The following is a 24,493-nucleotide window of genomic DNA, read 5'->3' as shown; positions in this document are numbered from 1 at the left end:
AGCAGGGGAGTGGTACTAATTAGGTTGCTCTAGCAAAGAACCAGCACAGGCACGATGGGCTAAACAGCCTCCTTCTCTGCTGCATCATTCTATGATTCTGTGACAGTAAATTCTTTTTCACTCAGAATGATCAACATGGACTCCTGGGAGGAATGGAGGAGCAGAAAACTCTGGAATCATCGAGAGGCAGTTGGATGCTACAATGGGGGAACTTTAGAATCTTTCTAAGATTGACCAGCAGGCCTTCCTCACCCCTAACTATCTTGTGATTTTGCACAACGTGAGTGGTATGGGAGTGCCTTACCTCTCAGTGTACGGATGAGGCTGCAGTCAGGAACAGCCCACAGCTTACAGAGCCCACTCCTGTAGTCAAATGAGACAAGTATAAACTGTTATCAGTACAACTTAACCAAACATGACAGGAAAGCCAAGGAACGCAAGAGCACTCGCAAATCCTTTAATACATAATGGTCGATCTCCCCTGGCATGGCACAATTGTAGTCTTCCAGTGAGGCTGAAGGAGATTACAGATAGGGAGGGAAGGGGTTAATCTTTCGACTAGTGAAGGAGGATTTTCATCTATGCTCCACTTGCCACTATGGTTAGGGTGTAGTTACAGTGTGATAAATTTACATAGATAGTTTCCAGGATAAATGTGGGAGGAGGAATTTACAATATGCAAAAGTGCCAGAAGCATGTGCAAATGCAAGCTAAACACAGTGACGTATTATTAAATGTAAGGTCCCACACTACCAGGCTTAGCATATTGTAACACTACCTGAAAGGGTGGTCAAGGTAGAAACCCTCATCCCATTTGTGCCGTAACCTACAGGGCTACAGACCAAGTGCAAATAATGCCTAAAGTACTCGGGTAACCCCAAGGCAGCAGCAGCTATGATTGAACCAACCGCAGGATAAGATAAAACAGCGCCTCGCCAGGCTGCCTGGAGTTGGTTATGATGTGACTCAGCTGCTGCTGCAACTTCCAGATGATACAGAAAGAAAAGGACTTGCATTTATATAGCGCCTTTCACAATATCTCAGAGCACTTTACAGCCAATGAAGCACTTTTGAAGTGCAGTCACTGGTGTAATTCAGGGACATGTTGGCAGCCAATTTGCACACAGTAAGGTCCCACAAACAGGAATGTGTACAGGCCAGATAATCAGTTTGTGATGCTGGTTGAAGGATAAATATTGGCCAGGACACTGGGGAGAACTTCGAATAGTGTTGTGGGATCTTTTACATACACTTGAGAGAGCAGACGGGGCCTCGATTTAATGTCTCATCCGAAAGATGACACCTCCGACAGGGCAGTGCTCCCTCAGTGCTGCACTGGAGTGTCAGCCCAGACTATGTGCTCAAGCCTCTCGAGGAGTGGCACTTGAACCCACAACTTTCCGACTCATGCCCAAGACTGACAAGGCACTCAATTATTTTAATTCACTGAATGTTTCTTTTCTCCAGAGTTGATTTTCCTCCCATCTCTTCTAACTATGGTGACCCAAGATGGGAAATAGATTCTTGGACACGGACAAGCCTCTGGTGCCTCAATCAAGTGGCCATTCTTCATTTGGGGCCGAGCTGAATATTCAGAATAGGCTATTCGACCGTGGAAAATATTGCAGCAAGAACCTGATCTTGTCCTCGCTGTCGTGTCAACCACTCGTGCACTTTCTAGAAAGTGTCACTGAATCGCAGTGCGAACCGTGGCTCATTTTCCGTTGCTGAACCTAGGGTCTGGAGGCAGTATTAGCGCCTCTGCTATTGTCTGGCTGAAATAAACTAATTCAGCGCATACCAAGTCTCACAACCGGGTCATCTGTCACCTGTGTGATTCCATACCACGCCAGGCGGTCCACTGACCCATTTACGAGTCCCACTGAACGCTGTGACTAGGCATTGATGCCCTTGGGGCTTACCAGGAAGCTGTAACCAGGAGCTTGGAGTTGGGGCTGAACTGGCAGTAGGAGATGGGCCGGTCATCACCAATCTGGCTGCAGAAGTTATTCAGGGCCTGCAATGAGAACACAGAGAGCGAGAGAGCAGGAGTGAGCATTACGACGTGTGTGTGTGTATGTGTGTGGATAGTCTCCTTAGGTAAACAAACAGAATTTGCTCTTGAACCGTACTGTGTTTACAATACAATGAGAGGCAGTATAAACACAAAGGGGTGATGCAGCAGAAATTAAATGCGATACACGACGCTGGATTACATTAGACACACAGATAGAAATTTCAATCTAACGCACGAGTTTAATTATGGCCATTCTAGAGATCGGATGTCGTTAACTGGTTTGAATACAACACTTTTACCTCTGGTTCGCAGGCTTGAGTCGAACACTAAACCAGATCAACAGAATGAAAAAGTCTTCCGTTTCTCGCTGCTCTAAGAGCTCTTTGTTGAGACATTACGAGTTTCAAGCCAGTTTGCACTCCACAGCATAAAACTGCCCAAAACAAGGCGCAAATTGGCTACCAGATTGAAGAGAACAAGGTAGTAACCAGAAATGTAGAGGCGACTCCTCTTGGGCTACTATTTAACACAAACTGGGGTCCGCATCTGCTGGCAGTCAGTGGAGACTTTCCAGGGGGTCGGCAAAATAATGCAGCGTAGGGACTTGTGGCGGCCGCACTCCGCTCCCGACCTCCTGATCTCCCGACTTGCATCAAACCCGCCGCTCGTTCGCTTACTCTCACACAAACATCAGCGGTACTGCTGCTGTAGCGTTTACAACTATGCATGTATGGCCAGGCCGAGGAGATGGTGGCCGAAAGGTGGGCATGGTGCGAGCCTGGAGTAGAGTGCGGCCACCACGTGCTGCGTAAACTGGGCTGACTGTCTCTCATCGCAGGAGAGCAGCATGAAGATCGCCACGTAGACCCACACTGAGAAGCAGGCGCACCCATCTCACTGATATCTGGAAGTATATATCTATTTTCTTAAAGGCATTATTTAAACACTCTTTACATGCAGCACTTTCACATTATATATTATTATAATTTAGATGACAGGTCCGTGATTACTAATCCATTTGAAAAAAGGTCCTTCAACCAAAAAAAGTTAGATAGCTGCTGATTTACGACACAGAGTAGAGGATGCGTTTCTTTGCACCTGGCCTGTGGATATGATAAACATCTCTGCACCTGGCACGGGGGAGCTTGGTCGTGTCACAAGGTGACAGAGGTTGCGAGCGTGCCCATCCCTAACACTGACATCTATCACCTTGACGAATGCAACAAACAATTGTATTGAAAGTTTAATCAAATACAATGAGGCTTTATCACAGAGTGTGCATTTTCTTTAAAAATCAGTTGGAGGGGAAGAGATGTCAGTGCTGGGGGAAATTCAAAAGTGTCATTTTTTCCATATTTTAATACTCAATATCATAAAACACTCACAGGTCAAAGCCATCACAAGTTAAACACAATGTATAGCTCCCTCTAAACTCTCCCAGTCAGGTACAACATTGGTTAGATACAGATAAAGTTCCCTCTACACTGCCCCATTAAACACTCCCAAGGCAGCTACAGCACGGGTTAGATAAAGAAATAAAGCTGCCTCTACACTGTCCCATCAAACACCCCCAGGGCAGGTACATTACGGATTAGATACAGAGTACAGCTGCCTCTACACTGTCCCATCAAACACCCCCAGCACAGGTACAATGGATGTTCTACTTCTCCTATCCAATGTTCTCATTATTATTACCTTGAGCCATCTGCAGCCCACCGCCCCTTCACCTTTAACCTTCCACAGTATTACTGCTCCATGTACCTACAGGCTTCCATTCATGGCCTGTCAGCTGTGGTGTGCTGAGTGAGATGGGATTCAGTGCTAGTCCCCCTCTTTTTTGCTCTCCAGAAAGAGAAGGCAGGGCAATGCTGTCAGGAAGCAGGGCTTTCCCAGATCTGCAAACCAAGTGAAATGCCTACATAACGTTCACTGCCGTTCACAGGGGAATTCATTGTGGGAAGTGCTTGGCGCCACTGTAGTACAAAGACATGAATGCGAGGAACTCACCATATGTAGGGAACTGCAGGTGCAGACTCACATCCTTGCATTCCACGACACAGCATCGAGTGGCTCTTGAACAGGGACCTTTGAAACTCTCACTATTTCACACCGTCCCATCAAACTCACCCAGAAGACATTCAATAAGGTGCTACATGAGGGTTGTTACACAAGATTAGGGTTTATGGGATTGGGGGTAATATATTAGCATGAGGATTGGTTAATGGACAGAAACCAGAGATTAGGAATAAACAGGTCATTTTCAGGGTGGCAGGATGTAACTAGTGGGGTACTGCAAGGATCAGTGCTTGGGCCTCAGCTATTTACAATCTATAGCAATGACTTAGATGAGGGATCCGGGTGCAATATATTCAAGTTTGCTGTCAATACACGGTGGGAAAGTAAGCTATGAGGAGGGCGCAAAACGGCTGCATAGGGATATAGACTGGTTAAGCGTTTGGGCAAGAAGGTGGCAGATGGAGTATAATATGGGGAAGTGCGAAATTATCCACTTGTAGGAAGAATGAAGAAGCAGAGTATTTTTTTTTAAAAAAAGGTGAAATACAAGTATTCAGAGAGATTTGGGGGTGCTTGTACATGAATTACAGAATGTTAACATGCAGGTACAGCAAGCAATTAGAAAGGCACATGGCATGTTTACTGCAAAGGGGTTGTAGTATAAGAGTAAGGAAGTCTTGCTACAATTGTACAGGGCTTTGGTGAGACCACACCTGGAGTACTGTGCAGTTCTGGTCTACTTGCCTAAGGAAGGATATACTTGCCTTTGAGGGGGTGCAACAAAGGTTCACTAGATTGATTCCTGGGATGAGAGGGTTGCTCTGTGAGGAGAGATTGAGTAGATTGGGCCTATACTCTCTGGAGTTCAGAAGAATGAGAGGTGATCTCATTGAAACGTATAAAATTCTTCGAGGAGATAGGGTAGATGCTGAGAGGCTGTTTCCCCTTGCTCGGGAGTCTAGAACTAGGGGTTATAATCTCAGGATAAGGGGTCAGTCATTTCGGACTGAGATGAGGAGAAATGTCTTCACTCTGGGCTGTGAATCTTTGGAATTTTCTACCCCAGATGGCTCTGGATGCTCAATCGTTGAGTATATTCAAGACAGAGATCAATAGATCTTTGGGCACTAGGAATCAAGGGATATGGGGATAGGGCAGGAAAGTGTTGATATAGAAGTTCAGCCATGATCTTATTGAATGCTGCAGCAGGCTCGAGGGTCCTTATGGCCTACTCCTGCTCTTATTTCTCATGTTCTTAAATAGAGTATATCTCCCTACAGAATCACAGCAATTAAACCAGGTCAGTTATAGATGGGTGGCTGCAGAGTAAGTCCATCTATACAATTCTGAACACTTCCAGGTTGGGTACAGCAAAGCTTCCCCTGCATTACTCCTTTATATGTGCCCATATCAGGTATAACACAAGTTAGTTGTAAGTAAAGCTCCTTCTACTACCCAACAGAAAATTCACATAAAAGATTGCAATTTGCTATATGCTGCTCAGTTCAGACATAGCTTAGCTCCACGTCTCAATCCGTCCAATGAGTGCACTCTCCATCTGTACTCACCCGCAAGCTCTTGTGGAGCTCTTGCTGCCGAGCAGTTCGGGAAGCTTCTGGAATCTCCTTGTTTGCCCGTGCTTCCTCCAGTCGCTTCATGGCTCTAAGAAACATGACAAAACGCAGCAACTCAGCTGGCTTCATATCAATGACAGATTGTTACATACGCAGTGGGCTATATTTTGCGGCCCCTACAGGCATGTACAAGGCGCGCACACGCCCAGTGGGGCTGCACAAGTTCCGGGTTTAAGCATGTGCTGTACCTACGCTAAAACTCAGAACTTGCAATCTGTCAAAAATTCTCTTGATAGATCCACCGCATCCCTGGGAAAAGGGCATCCGCGGGCAGACAGTCGGGCAACTTTTACCAGCGTGAGAGTTTTAAAAAAACATGAAAAAAAATGTTTAATTTATTTAAACATTAAAACATATGTAAAATAGGGTACGGTTGTTTTTAGTCATTAAATTTCTGTTTCAAATATTTTAAATGTTTAACTATTTTGTATTTTAACTAATTTTAAATATGTAATTAAAAAAAAAAGTGTGTTATATGTGTTTTTATGTGATCCCCATTCATACTTATGGGAGTTCCGTACATGCAGAATCCCTATAAGCATGAACGGGGATCCCCTTCTTTGATTGGTTGGGCCGGCCCTCGTGATCTCAGGGGCGTTTGCAAGTAGAATTTTTGCTGGTTGGAGGCTTCTGTCCGCGGGAAGCCTCCGACCACAAATTCAGGTCCAGTATACACACTGAAAATAAAGGAGGACTTGCGTTCATACAGTGCCTTTCACGACCACCGGACCTCGCAAAGTACTTTTTTTTTTTAAGTGTAGTCACTGTTGTTGTGTACCATGGCAGCCAATTTGCATGCAGCAAGCCCCCACAAACAGCAACTAGATAATGATGAGATAATCTGTTTTTAGTAACGCTGATTGAGGGATATATATTGGCCAGGGCACCAGGGATAACTCCCCTGCTCTTCTTCAAAATAGTGTTATAGAATCTTTTGCGTCCACCTGAGCAGCTAGGCGGGGCCTCGATTTAACGTCTCATCCGAAAGACGGCACCTCTGACAGTGTAGCACAGCACTCCCTCGGTACTGCATTGAAATGTCAGCACAGATTTCTGCGCTCGAGTCTCTGGAGTGGGACTTGAACCCACAAACTTCTGACTCAGAGGCGAGGGTGCTACCAACTGAGCCACGATGTTTCTGCGCTACTTACTGGTCGCGTCCCTAGAATTATACAGCTATAACTTTCCTACTCATTCTGTTGTGAATGTGATTTTGTTCACCCCTCCCAGTATTGACCTGCTACTTTGAAACACGAAACAGTCCGCTGCATTTCTCACACCATCACTACCACTGTACATGCGTTGAAAATCTGTGCTTCATTTACAGAAATAACTAAACACCTCATCATCTCCACGTTTATTTAGCCGTAGCAATGCAGGAGCACAATTTGTTTTTGGTACAAACAGAGGTGATTTGAAATTACCCCAAAACAGGGATTCAACATACAGGCTGGCTGCCCAACTCTCCAGAACTCACTTTAAAAAAAAAAAATTAGGGATCCTCTACATTCACCCCAATCCTCACAGGCGCCTAGCTTAGTGTCAGTAAGACCCACCTTGGCAGGGAAAAGCGTGCAATGCAGATACGAGCAGTCTTCAAGGTGCTGGGCCCCTCGTGATACCAGGTCTGCTGATGCTGGACATAAAGAAATATTAAAACAGCGTTAAATGAGTGCAGCATTTCACCAAGTATATCAGTCATGATTCCCCACAAGGGTTCGGGGGCCTTCAACTGCTGCTAACTTTTGTTACTTATATATATATATATATATATTATATAACGTCTCCTGATAGCTACCTGCTAACGTATTGTTAATACACTACAAGCAATTTCACACCCTAATACACCACAAACATTTTCACACAAATGCACCACAACTATTTTCACACATCACACCTCCTGTCGACTTTTCTTCGCATCATCTGTCTTCTCGGTTTTCTTTAAGGCGTCAGCACCCACCACAGACAGGATATTGCGTAACCTGGAAAAGAAACGTACAATAAATTCAGTAGTCATAAGAAATAGGAGCAGGAGTAGGCCATTTGGCCCCTTGAGCCTGCTCCACCATTCAATAAGATCATGGCTGATCTGATCTTGGCCTCAACTCCACTTCCCTGCCCGCTCCCCATAACCCTTGCCTTCCTTATCATTCAAATATCTGTCTATCTCCACCTTAAATATATTCAATGACCCAGCCTCCACAGCTCTCTGGGGTAGAGAATCCCAAAGATTCACAACCCTCAGAGAAAAAATTCCTCCTCATTGCCATTTTAAATGGGGGACCCATTATTATGAAGCTATTCCCCCTAGTGTTAGATTTCCCCATGAGGGGAAACATCCTCTCTGCATCTACCCTGTCAAGCCCCCTCAGAATCTTATACGTTGCAACAGTCCGCGGGCAAACAGCAACTCCTCCAATGAGGTATCCATGTGGCAGCTCCATTAACAGTCAACAGCACAGCGCCGCAACCTCAGGAGATCAGGCCCCCTTTTTTGATGGCACAAAAAGTCACAAGATAGAAAAATAAGTATGGAAAGCTCTCAACGAGCCCAGAATCCTAACTGTACCCAACGGCTAAACCCCACTGCATCAGCCAGCTGTAAAATTCGATCGACAACTTGCATTTATATAGTGCTCGATACACGGAGAGGCGCGTCTCGGGCACTCAGGGTGGTCGATAGCAAGTGGACACTGATAGAAAGAGGGGTAGCAAGATCCAGTGGGCCATGCAAAAAGTCGGACTAAAAAAAAACTACAAACGCTGAAATCTGAAATAAAAACAGACCTAGAAATACAGGTCACTCAGCACCAGGAGAGAGACAGGTTAACATAGGACCATATATTTATTCCAGGTGGTAGAGGGGTCAGAAAACATGCTCCAGTGCCATTGGAGGAACTCCACCTAAATACGGTATCAATGTACAACAATTCCCAACTGGAAATGGAGTATGGGGGCAAGGAATTTTAAAAAGAACAATTCTTTCACTTAAGTAGCTGTGATCATGTTGCTGATCAGATTTTAGACAAACAGCGCCCTCTTGCAGAAATAAGGAGAAAGGGATCTGAGGAGTCATTACCTCCTGAACAGGGCCGGCATTGGGAAATGGACAGGCTCCCAAATGAATGTTGCTTGCCCTGGGCGAGCATGGGTAACGATGCTGCACGTACACAGACTGCCACTCATGCACCTCACCCAGTCGTATAGTGATCGCGGAGATGATCACTGCCAAATTCATCTCGGTTTTTTTGCAAGCAATTCAGTCACCTGCCCCTGCAACCACCCTATCCCTGTGAAATTCTAGGTCGGAGGTCAGGAATGAGAACTTTATAGAACAATTGGCCGTGGGCGTTTAATAGACAGACTGGACCCAAAGCAGGGAGATGGGTTGCATGGGGGAACGGTAGCATAGTGGTTCTGTTACTGGACTAGTAATCCAGAGGCTTGGCCTAAAGATCCGGAGATGTGAGTTCAAATCACACCATGGCTTCTGGGGAATTTAAATTCAGTTGGAATAAAAAGCTACATCAGGTTAACATCTGTCTGTTAACTAATCCTTAATCCATGCTAGTATATTACCCCCAATCCCATGAGCCCTAATTGTGTTTAATAACCTCTTGTGTGGCACCTTGTCGAATGCCTTCTGAAAATCTAAATACACCACATCCACTGGTTACCCCTTATCTATTCTACTAGTTACAATCTCAAAAACCTCCAAACAGCATTTGTCAAACATGATTTCCCTTTCATAAATCCATGTTAACTCTGCCCAATCCTATTATTATTTTCTAAGTGCCCTGTTACCACGTCCTTAATAATAGATTCTAGCATTTTCCCTACGACTGGTGTCAGGCTAACTGGTCCCCGTTTTCTCTCTCCCTCCTTTCTTAAATAACGGGGTGACATTAGCTACCTTCCAATCCACGGGAGCCTTTCTAGAATCTATGGAATTTTGGAAGATGACAACGATGCATCCACTATCTCGATAGCCACCTCTTTCAAAACCCTAGGATGTAGACCATCAGGTCCAGGAGATTTATCAGCTTTCGGTCCCATTCATTTCTCCAGTACTTTTTTTAAAAACTAATACTGATTTCTTTCAGTTCCTCATTCTCGCTAGACCCTTGGTTCTCCACTATTTCCGGGAGGTTTTTTGCGTCTGCTTCCGTGAAGACAGACACAAAGTATTTGTTTAATTTCTCTGCCATTTCCTTATTCCCCGTTATAATTTCTCCTGTCTCATCCTGTAAGGGACCCACATTTACTTTCACTAAGTTTTTCCTTTTTACATACTAATAGAAGCTTTTGCAGTCTGTTTTGCGTCTCTCGCTAATTTACTCTCATATTCTAATGTCCTTTACTCTCATATTCTAATGTCCTTTATGGAAATCCGCCGTCCTTACCAGGTCTGGCCTATATGTGACTCCAGACCCACAGCAATATGGTTGACTCTTAAGTGCCGTCTGGCCCAGTTGCACCAAAACTGCAATGCACCACACGGACTGCAGTGGTTCAAGAAGGTGGCTCACCACCACCTTCTCATAGGCAATTAGGGATGGACAATAAATGCTGGATTTGCCAGCGACGCCCACATTCTGTGAATTAATTTTTTTTTTAAAAGGCAGCTCGCTCAAAATACTGGATTGTTGTGGATTCAGGTCTGGCCTGCATGGAAAGGTTGGAGGCTCATTTTAGGGAACGTGTGACATAAATACTGGTCAACAGAGAACTTCCCAACCTAATTCATCTCCTTAAAAAAAAAACCAGGGCTCTATTCTTTACAATCTCCAGCTTACCTATTAGAGAGCAACCTTCCATATTAAATATTTATGCACACACTCTATTTGGACATGACTTTTATACACAACACAAGGTGGTGTGTTGTTTAGACAGCACACTATGTGCTTTGTGTAAAGGTGAAAGTTAAACTATTGATAAACAAAGTAATATTTCCTACCCTAAACACCTTCAAAGTGTCTGTGCCACAACCAGAGGCTATGCCTTTAGTTTCCGCCCGGTTTGAATCTTTGCACTGCATTCCCAGTGATGGGCGCCATGATCACAGACAGCTAGGTAGCTGCAGCAATCAGATTCCACGTCATTAATGAGTCCTGGGTCATTCGATCACAATGCTTGTAAGTAATCTTTAGAGTGTAATTGGACACCGTGCAGCCAATCTCACCAGACCACCCATCATCACCATCAACCCCCATTCCACCATCACCAGACCACCCATCCTCACCAGACCACCCCCATCCCACCATCACCAGACCACCCATCCTCACCAGACCACCCCCATCCCACTATCCATCTTCACCAGACCATCCAGCCTCACTCTACACCCCATCCCACCATCCATCCATCCATCCTCACCTGACCACCCATCCTCACCAGACCACCCCCATCCCACTATCCATCCTTACCAGACCATCCATCCTGACCAGACCACCCATCTTCACAGTAACCCCCACTAGAGCTAACTGAACATCACCTCTCTCGTCGCTCTGCTGGTCCTTCACCAAAAAGCGTGATTGGCTCTCCGAGAGCTCGCAGGCAGGCCTTCACTTCCGCGTCATCGGTAGAAACATTAATCTGCCGGGCTCGTTTTCTGCGCTCGAACTCCGCCAGCACCTCAGCCTGCCTCTCACTGATGTGGTCTTCAACATCATAGAACTCGTCTAGACAGGAGAGGATCAGACTTAACACACAGCACTGATTCCCAATGGTGGTAAAAGATTTTGCGCCCCTTGGCAATACACCCTCTATGTTGTGCACAATCTCTGATCAACATTGCTTGGATTACACAGAATTACAATGCGGAAACAGGTCATTCACTCCAAACCAGGCCATGTTAAGTGTTTGCACTCCACATGATCAGAAGTCTCAATCCTATGTGCCCGAACTATTCCCCTATCCCTTTATTCCTCATTTCCTTCAATCACCTCTCTGACTTACTCTAAAATGGTCTCTGCTTCAATCCGGTAGTGTATTTCACAGCCTCACAATTTCTGTGTAAAAAGGGTTTCCCTGCTTTCTGGCCTAAATTTCTTAGTTAACCTTATAATTAAAGGACAAGGGTAGCAGGCACATGGGAACATCACCACTTGCAAGTCACACACTGTCCTGACTTGGAAATATATCGCCGTTCCTTCATCATCGCTGAGTCAAAATCCTGGAACTCCCTCCCTAACAGCACTGCGGAACAGTGTTCCTTCCATTTTTTGGGGGTGAGTGATCCCTTTAAATTTGCTGTGCGGCCACACATGCACGGTATCTCTTCCAGCGGCAGCAGCTGGTGAGCAGCCTGTGCACGCCCACACACCTTAGGGGGAACATTGCTGTGGGAGTACCTTCACCACACGGACTGTAGGCTCAAGGCAGCAGCTCACTACCAACGTCACAGGGCAATTAGGGATGGGCAATAAATGCTGGCCTTGCCAGCGACGCCCACATTCTGTGAATGAATGGGAAAAAAAACCTTTATATTCTTTGCATAAAATCCAGTATTCCATTAACAATTTTACAGCCTTATCCAATTGAGCTGCTTCGTTTAAAGTCTTATGAACCTGAAACCCAAATTCCTCTGCTCTTCCAAAAATCCCAGCTTTCCCCCATTCAATTGGCAGCACTTTCGCCTCCGAGTCATCAGGTTGAGGGTTTGAGTCCCACTCCAGAGACTTGAGCACAAAATCCAGGCTGACACTCCAGTGCAGTACCAAGGGAGTGAGTGCTGCACTGTTGGAGGTGTCGTCTAACGGATGAGGCGTTAAACCGAGTTCTCAAATGGACGTAAAAGATCCCATGGCACTATTTGAAGAGCAGGGAAGTTCTCCCCAGTGCCCTGGTCAATATTTATACTTCACTAAAACAGATTATACGGTCATCTTCACATTACTGTTTGTCAGAGCTTGCTGTGCGCAAATTCACTGCTACGTTTCCTACATTACAACAGTGACTACAATTCAAAAAATGCTTCATTGGTTGTCAAGCGTCTTGGCACATCCCGAAGGCATAAAAGGCGAAATATAAATGCAAGACTTTCATTTCTTTTTTTATAATTAACATTTTAGTTAACCAAAATGTGCCACCTCATATTTACTAATATTGAATTCCAAACATCACATTTCCCCACTCTACCACTAGTATCACCTGGCAGCTTCCTTCGGTGCTTGGAATTTTTTTAACTTATGTCCATTTTAATAGCATCTGCAAATTTGGACCCCAGTCATTCTAACCCTATCTCCAAATCACAGTGAACAGTGGCAGTTCCAGAACAGAAACCTGGGGAATAGTACCCACTTCCAACCGCTCCGAGAAACTGCCCTTAACTCCTACACTCTTTTGTCCCTTCGAATCAGTATGTGGTCCTTTGTCAAAGGCTTCCTGCAATTTTCCCATCCACCATACCGTCCATACCACCATCCTCAAATAATTTGATCAGGTTTGTCTTCCTTTATGAAATCTATGTTGACTCCTTCTGATCATTTTCTCTTTGTCTATTTATTAATTTCATCTTCAATCAAAGATTGCAAAATTTTCCCTACCAGATGTTAAACTAACTGGCCTGTAATTAGCCGAGTTACCTCTGTCCTCTTTTTGAAAATGAGTACTACAGTGGCCACTCCCCAGCCCTCTGGCACTCATCTACTCTGAACAGAGCTCCGACATATATTTTCCAGGATCTCTGCGTTTTCTTCCCCCATTTCCCTCAGCATCGTTGGCCGTATCCCATCAGGCCTCAATATCATGTTCTCTTTTAGATAAACTGATACTTCTCTAATCCATTTATTTTTATTTATTATATCTCTCATCTCACTTTTAGCCATTATCTCCAATATCTTGCTCTTTTGTAAGCACTGAAGTGAAGTAATTATTAAGTGTCCCTGCCAATTCCACATTCCTCTGGCCCATCAATGTTCATTCCATGCATTCTCAACAATGCCAATTCTGCCAACAGGCAAGAAAAAATAATCTGCCTCCAAATTCAGGAAAAACTCTGCTATTAAATTCGTCTCTACCTGCCTAAGGCAATCAAACCTCTGAAGACTACAATTGTATTAGACACAATATCCTCCCCCCAATACCCTTTGGAACACAAGGCCTCAGAGGACCAGAAAAGACTAATTCCATTCATCAGCTGCTCCTAAAGTCACAAACATGCTGTTCCACCTGAACTCTTAATGCTGACTGCCAAAAAAAAGTTTCTATTATCCTCTTGGAATGTATAACATCCTCTGCTTCTGTTGCTTCCCTGGGTAAGCTCTCCCACATGTTCACCACCCTCTGCGTGAACCAGTGTTATATTTTATCTGTGCATTCTCCTTTTCTTGTCTAAATTTGAATCCATGCCCTTTTGTCCTTAGTTAACATTGAACATCACACCAGAAGGCCATATCCTTTGAGATCTTGCATATCTCAATAAGATCAACTTCTTCCCCATTGTGAACATCGTTAATAGCTGTAGACTTTCCTCACAGCACAGGTATGCAACCTATTTATCAAACCATTTATCCAAAGATCATTCATTTTATGGCCTCTCCTTGTTACCATTCAACCCTGGCTGCACAGAAGATCAGGAGGCTGCTACCCAGGCCTCTGCTAATGCTGCTCAGAGTGGTCCGAGTGACTGACCTGTACTTTCTCTCTCTCTCTCTCTTTCCAAGCAGTCGGCACAGCCCTATAGCAGCGAGACGGAGATGAGTAATTCACCGTGTGGGAAATTCTGGGGGTGAATCCGTGTCCTGCCACTCCATGGCACAGCACAGTTCTGACATGTTGTGGCATCATACAGCCCTTGGACTGGACGGGTTTTAAAAAATGTTTTCACTCACTTCGATCAGGCTAATAACCATTGCCTTGCAATATTATGAGGCACTAAAATCTCTTCCACCTACCATGAACCCAGCGGGCATAAGTATTGCTGTTAGGGAGCAAAATATTCCTAAAATACTGTCGTTACACCTAAACGCTGCGGTTGTTTTCTTTGGAACGGAGACTGAGGGGAGACTTCAACGAGGTGTGTGAAATTATGAGGGGCCTAGATAGAGTGGATAGGAAGGACCTATTCCCCTTAGCAGAGAGGTTAATAGCCAGGGGGCATAGATTTAAAGTAATTGGTAGAAAGATTAGAGGGGAATTAGGGGAGAATTTTTCTGGAACTCACTGCCTGGTAACTCAGGCACTGAAAGGGTGGTAGAGGCAGAATCCTAATCACATTTAAAAAGTACTTGAACTTCTGCAAACTACAAGGCTCCAGACCAAGAGCTGGAAAGTGGGATAGGCTGGATAGCTCTTTGTCAGCCGGTACAGACACAATGGGCCGAATAGCCTCCTTCGCTGCCATAAACTTCTATGATTCTATGAAATGCAGTTGTTGCTGATTCTCTCAGCTGCAATTCTGAAATGTTTAGCAATCTTTCAGTGACTTCACATTTTCCAACTCGTCCAATGACACCGGCAAAAGACACTCAACCATTGTTACTTACTACCAGATATGTTGATATGCCCAGCTTCTATCCCAACTTTCACAGCATCTCTTCCCAGATATCCTCCATCTCCTCTGGAAATCCTTTCTCTCTCCTTCTCTTCAAGGCTTCCATAGTAAATCCGAGATCTCTTAGGTAATGGAATATCATCGTCATCAGACATTTTTGTAATTTGGGATTGGGTAACTGTGGGTGGGAAAAACACACAAAATTAACCAACTATTTTGACTAGGAGAACAAGATCTAATCTGTATCTGTGTTCAGATGCATACTTGAATGAGAGGATCAGCCCTGGACAATGATATATTTCCCCACTTTTCTTCACTCAGCATTTCTATTAAGTTAGATAACATAAGAATTAGGAGTAGGCCCTATGAACCCTCAAGCCTGCTCCGCCATTCAATAAGATCATGGCTGATCTTCAACCTCAACTCCACTTACTGGCCCGATCCACATATCTCTTGATTCCCTAGAGTCCAAAAATCTATTGATCTCAGCCTTGAATATATTCAACAACTCAGCATCCCTTTGGGGTAGAGAATTCCAAAGATTCACAACCCGCTGAGGGAAGAAATTCCTCATCTCAGTCTTAAATGGCCAACCCCTTATCCTGAGACAATGCCCCCTAGTTCTAGACTCTCCGGCTATAGGAAACAACCTCTCAGCATCTCATCATAGGCAGTCCCTCGAAATCGAGGAATATTTGTTTCCACTCTAAAAGTGCCCCTCAGAATCTTATATGTTTCTATGAGATCACCTCTCATTCTTCTAAACTCCAAAAAGTATAAGCCCAACCTACTCAATCTCTCGTCATAGGACAATCCTCTCATCCCAGGGATCAATCTAGTATAGCAAGTGCAGGGTGCAGAGTAACTTTCTTTCGAAATGCTCCAAAACACTCACTGTATGGCAACACGTTAGATGCAGGGTAAAGCTCCCATTCCCTGCCCCAACAACATGTCTTAACCCCAGCCTTAGAAGACAATGGTCATGTTATGGCCACTCTCCAGAACAAGGGGGCATAATCTTAAAATTAGAGCTAGGCCATTCCAAGGAGTGAAATCAAGCACTTTTTCCACACAAAGGGCAGTGGAAATCTGGTGCTCTCTTCCCCAAAAAGCTCCTGAGGATGTGTCAATTGAAAATTTCAAGACTCAGACTGACAGATTATTATTAGGTAAGGATATTGAGGTGCTAAGGCGGGTAAGTGGAGTTGAGGTACAGACCAGCCACGATCTAATTGAATGGCAGAAGAGGCTCAAGGGGCTGAATGGCCTACTTCTCTTCCTATGCTCTGGATAGAAATGTTGCTCTAATTTGGACTGAATGTGGGCAGGTTTTTTTTAGGCTGCGGACTTTTGCACACCTGGACCTGAGTTGAGATTGCTCAAAGTTTTCAGGTAGAAACTTTACAACCGACAGAAACAACTTCCAATCTATCAATGAGTTGATTCAGATTCAGAGTAATGAGGTGAAAACACAGCATACTAACCCACAACACCATCATACGCTGGTGCACCCTCCTGACATTTTAATTTATACCAACATTTCCTTTCAGTCTAATATATTTTTGATGTCAACATATTTCTAGAATAGATGGCAATGTGCTTTCCAGGGGTATGGATCTAAAACCATACTACACCTGACTACAACCACATAGAATCATGCACATTCGGTCCATCGTGCCTGTGCTGGTTCTTTGATAGAACTATCCAATTAGTCACACACCCCTGCTCTTTCCCCGTTGCCTGCAAATGTTCTCATTTTCCCGTATCTATGCAATTCACTGTATTAATATTTTAATGAATCACTCAGGTGCCAGGCTTGGCTCAGTGGTAGCACTTTCACCTCCAAGTCAGAAAGTTGCAGGTTGTCGTCCCACTCCAAAGAATTGAGCACAGAATCTAGGCTGCCTCTTCAGTGCCATCTTTTGGATGAGTAGTTAAACCAAGGCCCCGTCTTCCCTCTCAGGTGGATGTGAAAGATCCCACGGCACTATTTGAACAAGTGCAGGGGAGTTCTTCCTGGTGTCCTGGCTGATATTTATCCCTCAACCAAGATCACTAATCTCAGGTTATCTGGTCATTATCACGTTGCTGCTTGCTGAGTGTGAATTGGCTGCCGTGATTTCTACATTCCAACAGTGACCACACTTCAAATGAACGTCATTGGCTGTAAAGCACTTTGAGGCATCCCGAGGTCATGAAAGATGCTATAGAAATGCATGTCTTTTTCTTTCACAAGTCTTTTGTGACAAAAAATATTCTTCCAGGAGCATAATAAAATGTAACACCACAGCATAAATACACTTCAAAAGGCCGGTGTATGCACTCTTGGGGACAGCTAAGTAAATGATCTACTCATGTTCCTAACTGCAAGGTGAAAAGAGGACCGCCAGCAGATAACTTTTTTTTTCTTTTTAGCACAAGATAGAAGTGTGAAATTATCCACTTTGGTAGGAAGAATGGAACACAGGAACAGCAGTAGGCCACCAAGTTCCTCCAGCCTGTTCCGCATTCAATGAGATCATGACACTCCATATACCCATCTTTGGCCTATAGCCCCAATATCTTTGGTTAACAAAAAGCTATCAACAATAACTTCGATTTCTATAGTACCTTTAACGTAGTGAAATGCCCCAAGGCACTTCACAGTATTGTGCGCTAAAAATATGACACCAAGCCGCATAAGTAGAAATTAGCGCAGGCGACCAAAAGCTTGATCAAAGGGGTAGGTTTTAAGGAGCGTCTTGAAGGAGGAAAGCGAGGTAAAGGCGGAGAGGTTTAGGCAGGGAGTTCCAGAGCTTGGGGTCTAGGCAACAGAAGGCACGGCCAGCAATGGTTGAGCGATTACAATCAGGGATGCTCAGGTCGGCAGAATTAGAGGAGTGCAGATATCTCAGGGCGGCGGGGCGTTGTGGGGCTGGAGTAGATTACAGAGATAGGGAGGGGCGATTGAAAATAAGGATGAGAATTTTGAAATTGAGGCATTGCTTAATCTCAGATTTAAAATTAACAATTGATCTCGCATCATTTGTCATTTGCGGAAGAGAGTTCTAAACTTCTACCACCCTGTGTGTGTAGAAGTGTTTCCTAATTTCACTCCTGAAAGTTCTGGCTCTAATTTTTAGACTATGCCCCCTAGAATCCCCAACCAGGGGAAATAGTTTCTCTCGATCTACCCTATCTGTTCCCCGTAATATCCTGAAAACTTCCATTAGATCACCCTTTGACCTTCTAACTTCTAGGGAATACAACCCTAATTTGTACAATCTCTCGTCGTAATTTAAACTCTTGGAGTCCAGGTAGGATAGTGGTTATGTTACTGGACTAGCAATCCGGAGACACAAGTTCAAATCCCACCATGGCAGCTGGGGGAATTAAAATTCAGTTAATTAAATAAATTTGGAATTAAAAAGCTAGTATCAGTAACTGTGACCATGAAACTACCAGATTGTCAGAAAAACCCATCTGGTTCACTAATGTCCTTCAGGGAAGGAAACTTGCCACCCTTACGTGGTCTGGCCTCTATGCAACTCCAGACCCAAAGCAATGTGGTTGACTCTTAACTGCTGTCTAAAATGGCCTAGCAAGCCACTCAGTTGTAACAAACCGCTACAACAAAGTCAGTACCACAAACGTGTCTGCCTTGGTAGACCCATCGTTTCAGTCTGTTCTTGCCCAACGGAACAGATTTCTTTCTAATCTTGACTCTATTTTTTCTCCCTTTATTCGGTCTCTTCCCACCTACATCCACGATTCTTCCAACGCCCTCCGCCACTTTAACAGTTTCTAGTTTCCTGGCCCCACCCTCTCCTTCTCACTATGGATGTTCAATCCCTCTACACTTCCATCCCCCACCAGCACATAGAAAATAAATGCAGGAGTAGGCCATTTGGCCCTTCGAGCCTGCACCACCATTCAATATCATGGCTGATCATTCCCTCTACCCCTTTCCTGCTTTCTCTCCATACCCCTTGATCCCTTTAGCCGTAAGGGCCATATCTAACTCCCTCTTGAATATATCCAATGAACTGGCATCAACAACTCTCTGCGGCAAGGAATTCCACAGGTTAACAACTCCGAGTGAAGAAGTTTCTCCTCATCTCAGTCCTTAATGGCCTACCCCTTATCCTAAGACTGTGTCCCCTGGTTCTGGACTTCCCCAACATCAGGAACAATCTACCCGCATCTAACCTGTCACGTCCCGTCAGAATCTTGTATGTTTCTATGAGATCCCCTCTCATCCTTCTAAACTCCAATGTATAAAGGCCCAGTTGATCCAATCTCTCCTCATATGTCAGTCCGGCCATCCCAGGAATCAGTCTGGTGAACCTTCGCTGCACTCTCTCAATAGCAAAAACGTCCTTCCTCAGATTAGGAGACCAAAATTGAACACAATATTCCAGGTGAGGCCTCACCAAGGCCCTGTACAACTGCAATAAGACCTCCCTGCTCCTATACTCAAATCCCCTAGCTATGAAGGCCAACATACCATTTGCCTTCTTTACCACCTGCTGCACCTGTATGGCAACTTTCAATGACTGATGAACCATGACACCCAGGTCTCGTTGCACCTCCCCTTTTCCTAATCTGCCACCATTCAGATAATATTCTGTCTTCGCATTTTTGCCCCCAAAGTGGATAATCTCACATTTATCCACATTATACTGCATCTGCCATGCATTTGCCCACTCACCTAACCTGTCTAAGTCCCCCTCACAGCTCACACCGCCACCCAGTTTAGTGTCATCTGCAAACTTGGGAGATATTACACTCAATTCCTTCATCCAAATCATTGATGTATATTGTAAAGAGCTGGGGTCCCAGCACTGAGCCCTGCGGCACTCCTCTAGTCACTGCCTGCCATTCTGAAAAGGACCCGTTTATCCCGACTCTCTGCTTCCTGTCTGCCAACCAGTTCTCTATCCACGTCAGTACATTACCCCCAATGCCATGTGCTTTGATTTTACACACCAATCTCTTGTGTGGGTCCTTGTCAAAAGCCTTTTGAAAGTCCACATCCACTGGTTCTCCCTTGTCCACTCTACTAGTTACATCCTCACACTGCTTTCCAAATGCGCTGCTATTTCATCCTTAATAATTGATTCCAACATTTTCCCCACCACTGATGTCAGGCTAAGTGGTCTATAATTACCCGCTTTCTCTCTCCCTCCCTTTTTAAAAAGTGGTGTTACATTAGCTACCCTCCAGTCCATAGGAACTGATCCTGAGTCGATAGACTGTTGGAAAATGATCACCAATGCATCCACTATTTCTAGGGCTACTTCCTTAAGTACTCTGGGATGCAGATTATCAGGCCCTGGGGATTTTTCGGATTTCAATCCCATCAATTTCCCTAACACAATTTCCCAACTATTAAGGATATCCTTCAGTTCCTCCTTCTCACTAGACCCTCGGTCCCCTAGTACTTTCGGAAGGTTATTTGTGTCTTCCTTCGTGAAGACAGAACCAAAGTATTTGTTCAATTGGTCTGCCATTTCTTTGTTCCCCGTTATAAATTCATCTGAATCCGACTGCAAGGGACCTACGTTTGTCTTCACTAATCTTTTTCTCTTCACATATCTATAGAAGCTTTTGCAGTCAGTTTTTATGTTCCCGGCAAGCTTCTTCTCGTACTCTATTTTCCCCCTCTTAATTAAGCCCTTTGTCGTCCTCTGCTGAATTCTAAATTTCTCCCAGTTCTCAGGTTTGCTGCTTTTTCTGGCCAATTTATATACCTCTTCCTTGGATTTAACACTATCCTTAATTTCCCTTGTTAGCCACGGTTGAGCCACCTTCCCCATTTTATTTTTACTGCAGACAGGGATGTACAATTGCTGAAGTTCATCCATGTGATCTTTAAATGTTTGCCATTGCCAATCCACCGTCAACCCTTTAAGTATCATTTGCCAGTCTACTCTAGCCAATTCACGCCTCAAACCATCGAAGCTACTTTTCCTTAAGTTCAGGACCCTAGTTTCTGAATTAACTGTGTCACTCTCCATCCTAATAAAGAATTCTACGATGTTATGGTCACTCTTCCCCAAGGGTCCTCGCACAACAAGATTGCTAATTAGTCCTTTCTCATTACACATCAGCCAGTCTAGAATGGCCAGCTCTCTCGTTGGTTCCTCGACATATTGGTCTCGAAAACCATCCCTAAAACACTCCAGGAAATCCTCCTCCACCACACTGCTACCAGTTTGGTTAGCCCAGTCAATATGTAGATTAAAGTCACCCATGATAACTGCTGTACCTTTATTGCATGCATCCCTTATTTCTTGTTTGATGCTGTCCCCAACCTTACTACTACTGTTTGGTGGTCTGTACACAAATCCCACTAGCGTTTTCTGCCCCTTGTTATTCCGCAGCTCCACCCATACCGATTCCACATCATCCAAGCTAATGTCCTTTCTTACTATTGCATTAATTTCCTCTTTACCAGCAATGCCACCCCTCCTCCTTTTCCTTTCTGTCTATCCTTCCTAAATGTTGAATACCCCTGGATGTTGAGTTCCCAGCCTTGGTCACCCTGGAGCCATGTCTCTGTGATGCCAATTACATCATACCCGTTAACTGTTAGCTGCGCAGTTAATTCGTCCACCTTATTACGAATACTCCTCGCATTGAGGCACAGAGCCATCAGGCTTGTTTTTCTAACACACTTTGCCCCTTTAGAATTTGGCTGTAATGTGGCCCTTTTTGCTTTAGGTTTCTCTGCCCTCCACTTTTACTTTTCTTCTTTCTATATTTTGCTTCTGCCCCCATTCTACTTCCCTCTGTCTCCCTGCATAGGTTCCCATCCCCCTGCCATATTAGTTTAACTCCTCCCCAACAGCACTAGCAAACACTCCCCCTAGGACATTGGTTCCGGTCCTGCTCAGGTGCAGACCGTCCGGTTTGTACTGGTCCCACCTCCCCCAGAATCGGTTCCAATGTCCCAGGAATTTGAATCCCTCCCTGTTGTGCCACTCCTCAAGCCATGTATTCACCTGAGCTATCCTGCAATTCCTATTCTGACTAGCACATGGCACTGGTAGCAATCCTGAGATTACTACTTTTGAGGTCCTACTTTTTAAATTTAGCTCCTAGCTCTCTAAATTCATCTTGTAGGACCTCATCATTTTTTTTAACCTATATCGTTGGTACCTATATGCACCACGACAACTGGTTGTTCACCCTCCCTTTTCAGAATGCCCTGCACCTGCTCAGAGACATCCTTGACCCTTGCACCAGGGAGGCAACATACCATCCTTGAGTCTCGGTTGCAGCCGCAGAAACATATATCCATTCCCCTTACAACTGAATCCCTTATCACTATAGCTCTCCCACTCTTTTTCCTGCCCTCCTGTGCAGCAGAGCCACCCACGGTGCCATGAACTTGGCTGCTGCTGCCCTCCCCTGGTGAGTCATCCCCCTCAACAGTACCCAAAGCAGTGTATTTTTTTTGCAGAGGGAGGAGGAATTTCTTCACAGAGGATTATGAATTTGTGGAATTCTCTGCCCGAAAGGTATGTGGATACTGAGTCACTGAGTATATTGAAGGCTGAGATTGATAGATTGTTGGATTCTAGGGGAATCAAGGGATATGGAGATCGGGCGGGAAAGTGGAGTTACATAGAAACATAGAAAATAGGTGCAGGAGTAGGCCATTCAGCCCTTCGAGCCTGCACCACCATTCAATAAGATCATGGCTGATCGTTCACCTCAGTACCCCTTTCCTGCTTTCCCTCCATACCCCTTGATCCCTTTAGCAGTAAGGGCCATATCTAACTCTCTCTTGAATATATCCAATGAACTGGCATCAACAACTCTCTGCGGGAGGGAATTCCACAGGTTAACAACTCACTGAGTGAAGAAGTTTCTCTTCATCTCCATCCTAAATGGCTTACCCCTTATCCTTAGACTATGTCCCCTGGTTCTGGACTTCCCCAACATCGGGAACATTCTTCCTGCATCTAACCTGTCCAGTCCCGTCAGAATTTTATATATTTCTATGGGATCCCCTCTCATCCTTCTAACCTCCAGTGAATACAGGCCCAGTCGATCCAGTCTCTCCTCATATCTCAGTCCTGCCATCCCGGGAATCAGTCTGGTGAACCTTCACTGCACTCCTTCAAGAGCAAGAACGTCCTTCCTTAGATTAGGAGACCAAAACTGAACACAATATTCCACGTGAGGCCTCACCAAGGCTCTGTACAAGTGCAGTAAGACCTCCCTGCTCCTATACTCAAATCCCCTTGCTATGAAGGCCAACATACCATTTGCCTTCTTCACCGCCTGCTGTACCTGCATGCCAACTTTCAATGACTGATGTACTATGACACCCAGGTCTCGTTGCACCTCCCCTTTTCCTAATCTGCCGCCATTCAGATAATATTCTGTCTTCGTGTTTTTGCCACCAAAGTGAATAACCTCACATTTATCCACATTATACTGCATCTGCCATGCGTTTGCCCACTCACCTAACCTGTTCAAGTCACCCTGCTGCCTCTTAGCGTTCTCCTCACAGCTCACACCGCCACCCAGCTTAGTGTCATCTGCAACCTTGGAGATATTACACTCAATTCCTTCATCTAAATCATTAATGTATATTGTAAATAGCTGGGGATAATGATCAGCTATGATCTTATTGAATGGCCGAGCAGGCTCAAGGGGCCAAATGGCCTACTCCTACTCCTAATTATTCTGTTATGATGGTACTAGAATGGTCCCATATTGACTGATAGTCCACTGCAAATCTTTTAGGCTAGAATTTCCAGCCAGCTTCACCCCTCTACATCTGCTCTTACAGCAATGTGGATGTTAAGCCAGGAAGGCGAATGGCAACCGCCGGGATTGTGTACAGACAGATTTTTGAGCGATAAGGGAGTTAAGGGTTATGGGGAGCGGGCAGGAAGTGGAGTTGAGGCCACGATCTAATGGAATTGCCTGCTCCTATTGCTTATGTGCTGTTGATTGATATCCTCTGCAGCCTGTTCGGATTCATAGCCGCATGCTGGAGGAGCTGGGCCTTCTCCTCGGTTACTGAGTGCTGGTGGAACTGGGCCAACCGCCCCCTGCCGCCGAACCGGGCTAGGCCCAGCGGATTAGGGGCTCCCGTATGGCCGGGGTGGGGGTGACCGGCCCAGCCCGGCGTGAGGGCCGAGGCACGGAGTTGGGCCTTCGCCTTTGCCGTGGGCTGAAGTCTCCCCGGGACCCCCACCTCCCCCACGGGGTATCGAGCGGCCACATGAGCTACCGCTTCTTACCTCGGCCTGCCCAGCTTCACCGTCGTCCGCTGCGCCGCGCTAACTGGGGTCGGGTTCAGAGGTCTGGGAGGCGGCGCGGGGGCCACTG

General features: G+C 45.1%; 1 protein-coding gene across 1 annotated transcript in view; it reads right to left on the bottom strand.

Moving 5' to 3' along the window:
• Nucleotides 1–24,492, bottom strand: part of prpf4 (pre-mRNA splicing tri-snRNP complex factor PRPF4) — a 42,364-nt gene extending 17,872 nt beyond the window's left edge. The window contains exons 1-8 of the mRNA XM_070863437.1: nucleotides 24,406–24,492; nucleotides 15,153–15,338; nucleotides 11,159–11,345; nucleotides 7,565–7,649; nucleotides 7,224–7,303; nucleotides 5,602–5,695; nucleotides 1,923–2,017; nucleotides 305–363 (exon numbers count right to left, since the gene is read on the bottom strand). Of these exons, the coding sequence (XP_070719538.1) occupies nucleotides 305–363; nucleotides 1,923–2,017; nucleotides 5,602–5,695; nucleotides 7,224–7,303; nucleotides 7,565–7,649; nucleotides 11,159–11,345; nucleotides 15,153–15,315 (763 nt within the window). The 5' untranslated portion in view covers nucleotides 15,316–15,338; nucleotides 24,406–24,492. The remainder of the gene's footprint in view (nucleotides 1–304; nucleotides 364–1,922; nucleotides 2,018–5,601; nucleotides 5,696–7,223; nucleotides 7,304–7,564; nucleotides 7,650–11,158; nucleotides 11,346–15,152; nucleotides 15,339–24,405) is intronic.
• Nucleotide 24,493: the final 1 nt, after the last annotated feature.

This window comes from Pristiophorus japonicus, chromosome 20 (genome assembly GCF_044704955.1).
Source record: "Pristiophorus japonicus isolate sPriJap1 chromosome 20, sPriJap1.hap1, whole genome shotgun sequence".
NCBI classification, from domain to species: Eukaryota; Metazoa; Chordata; class Chondrichthyes; family Pristiophoridae; genus Pristiophorus; species Pristiophorus japonicus.
This window is presented reverse-complemented; position numbering and strand designations above follow the sequence as displayed.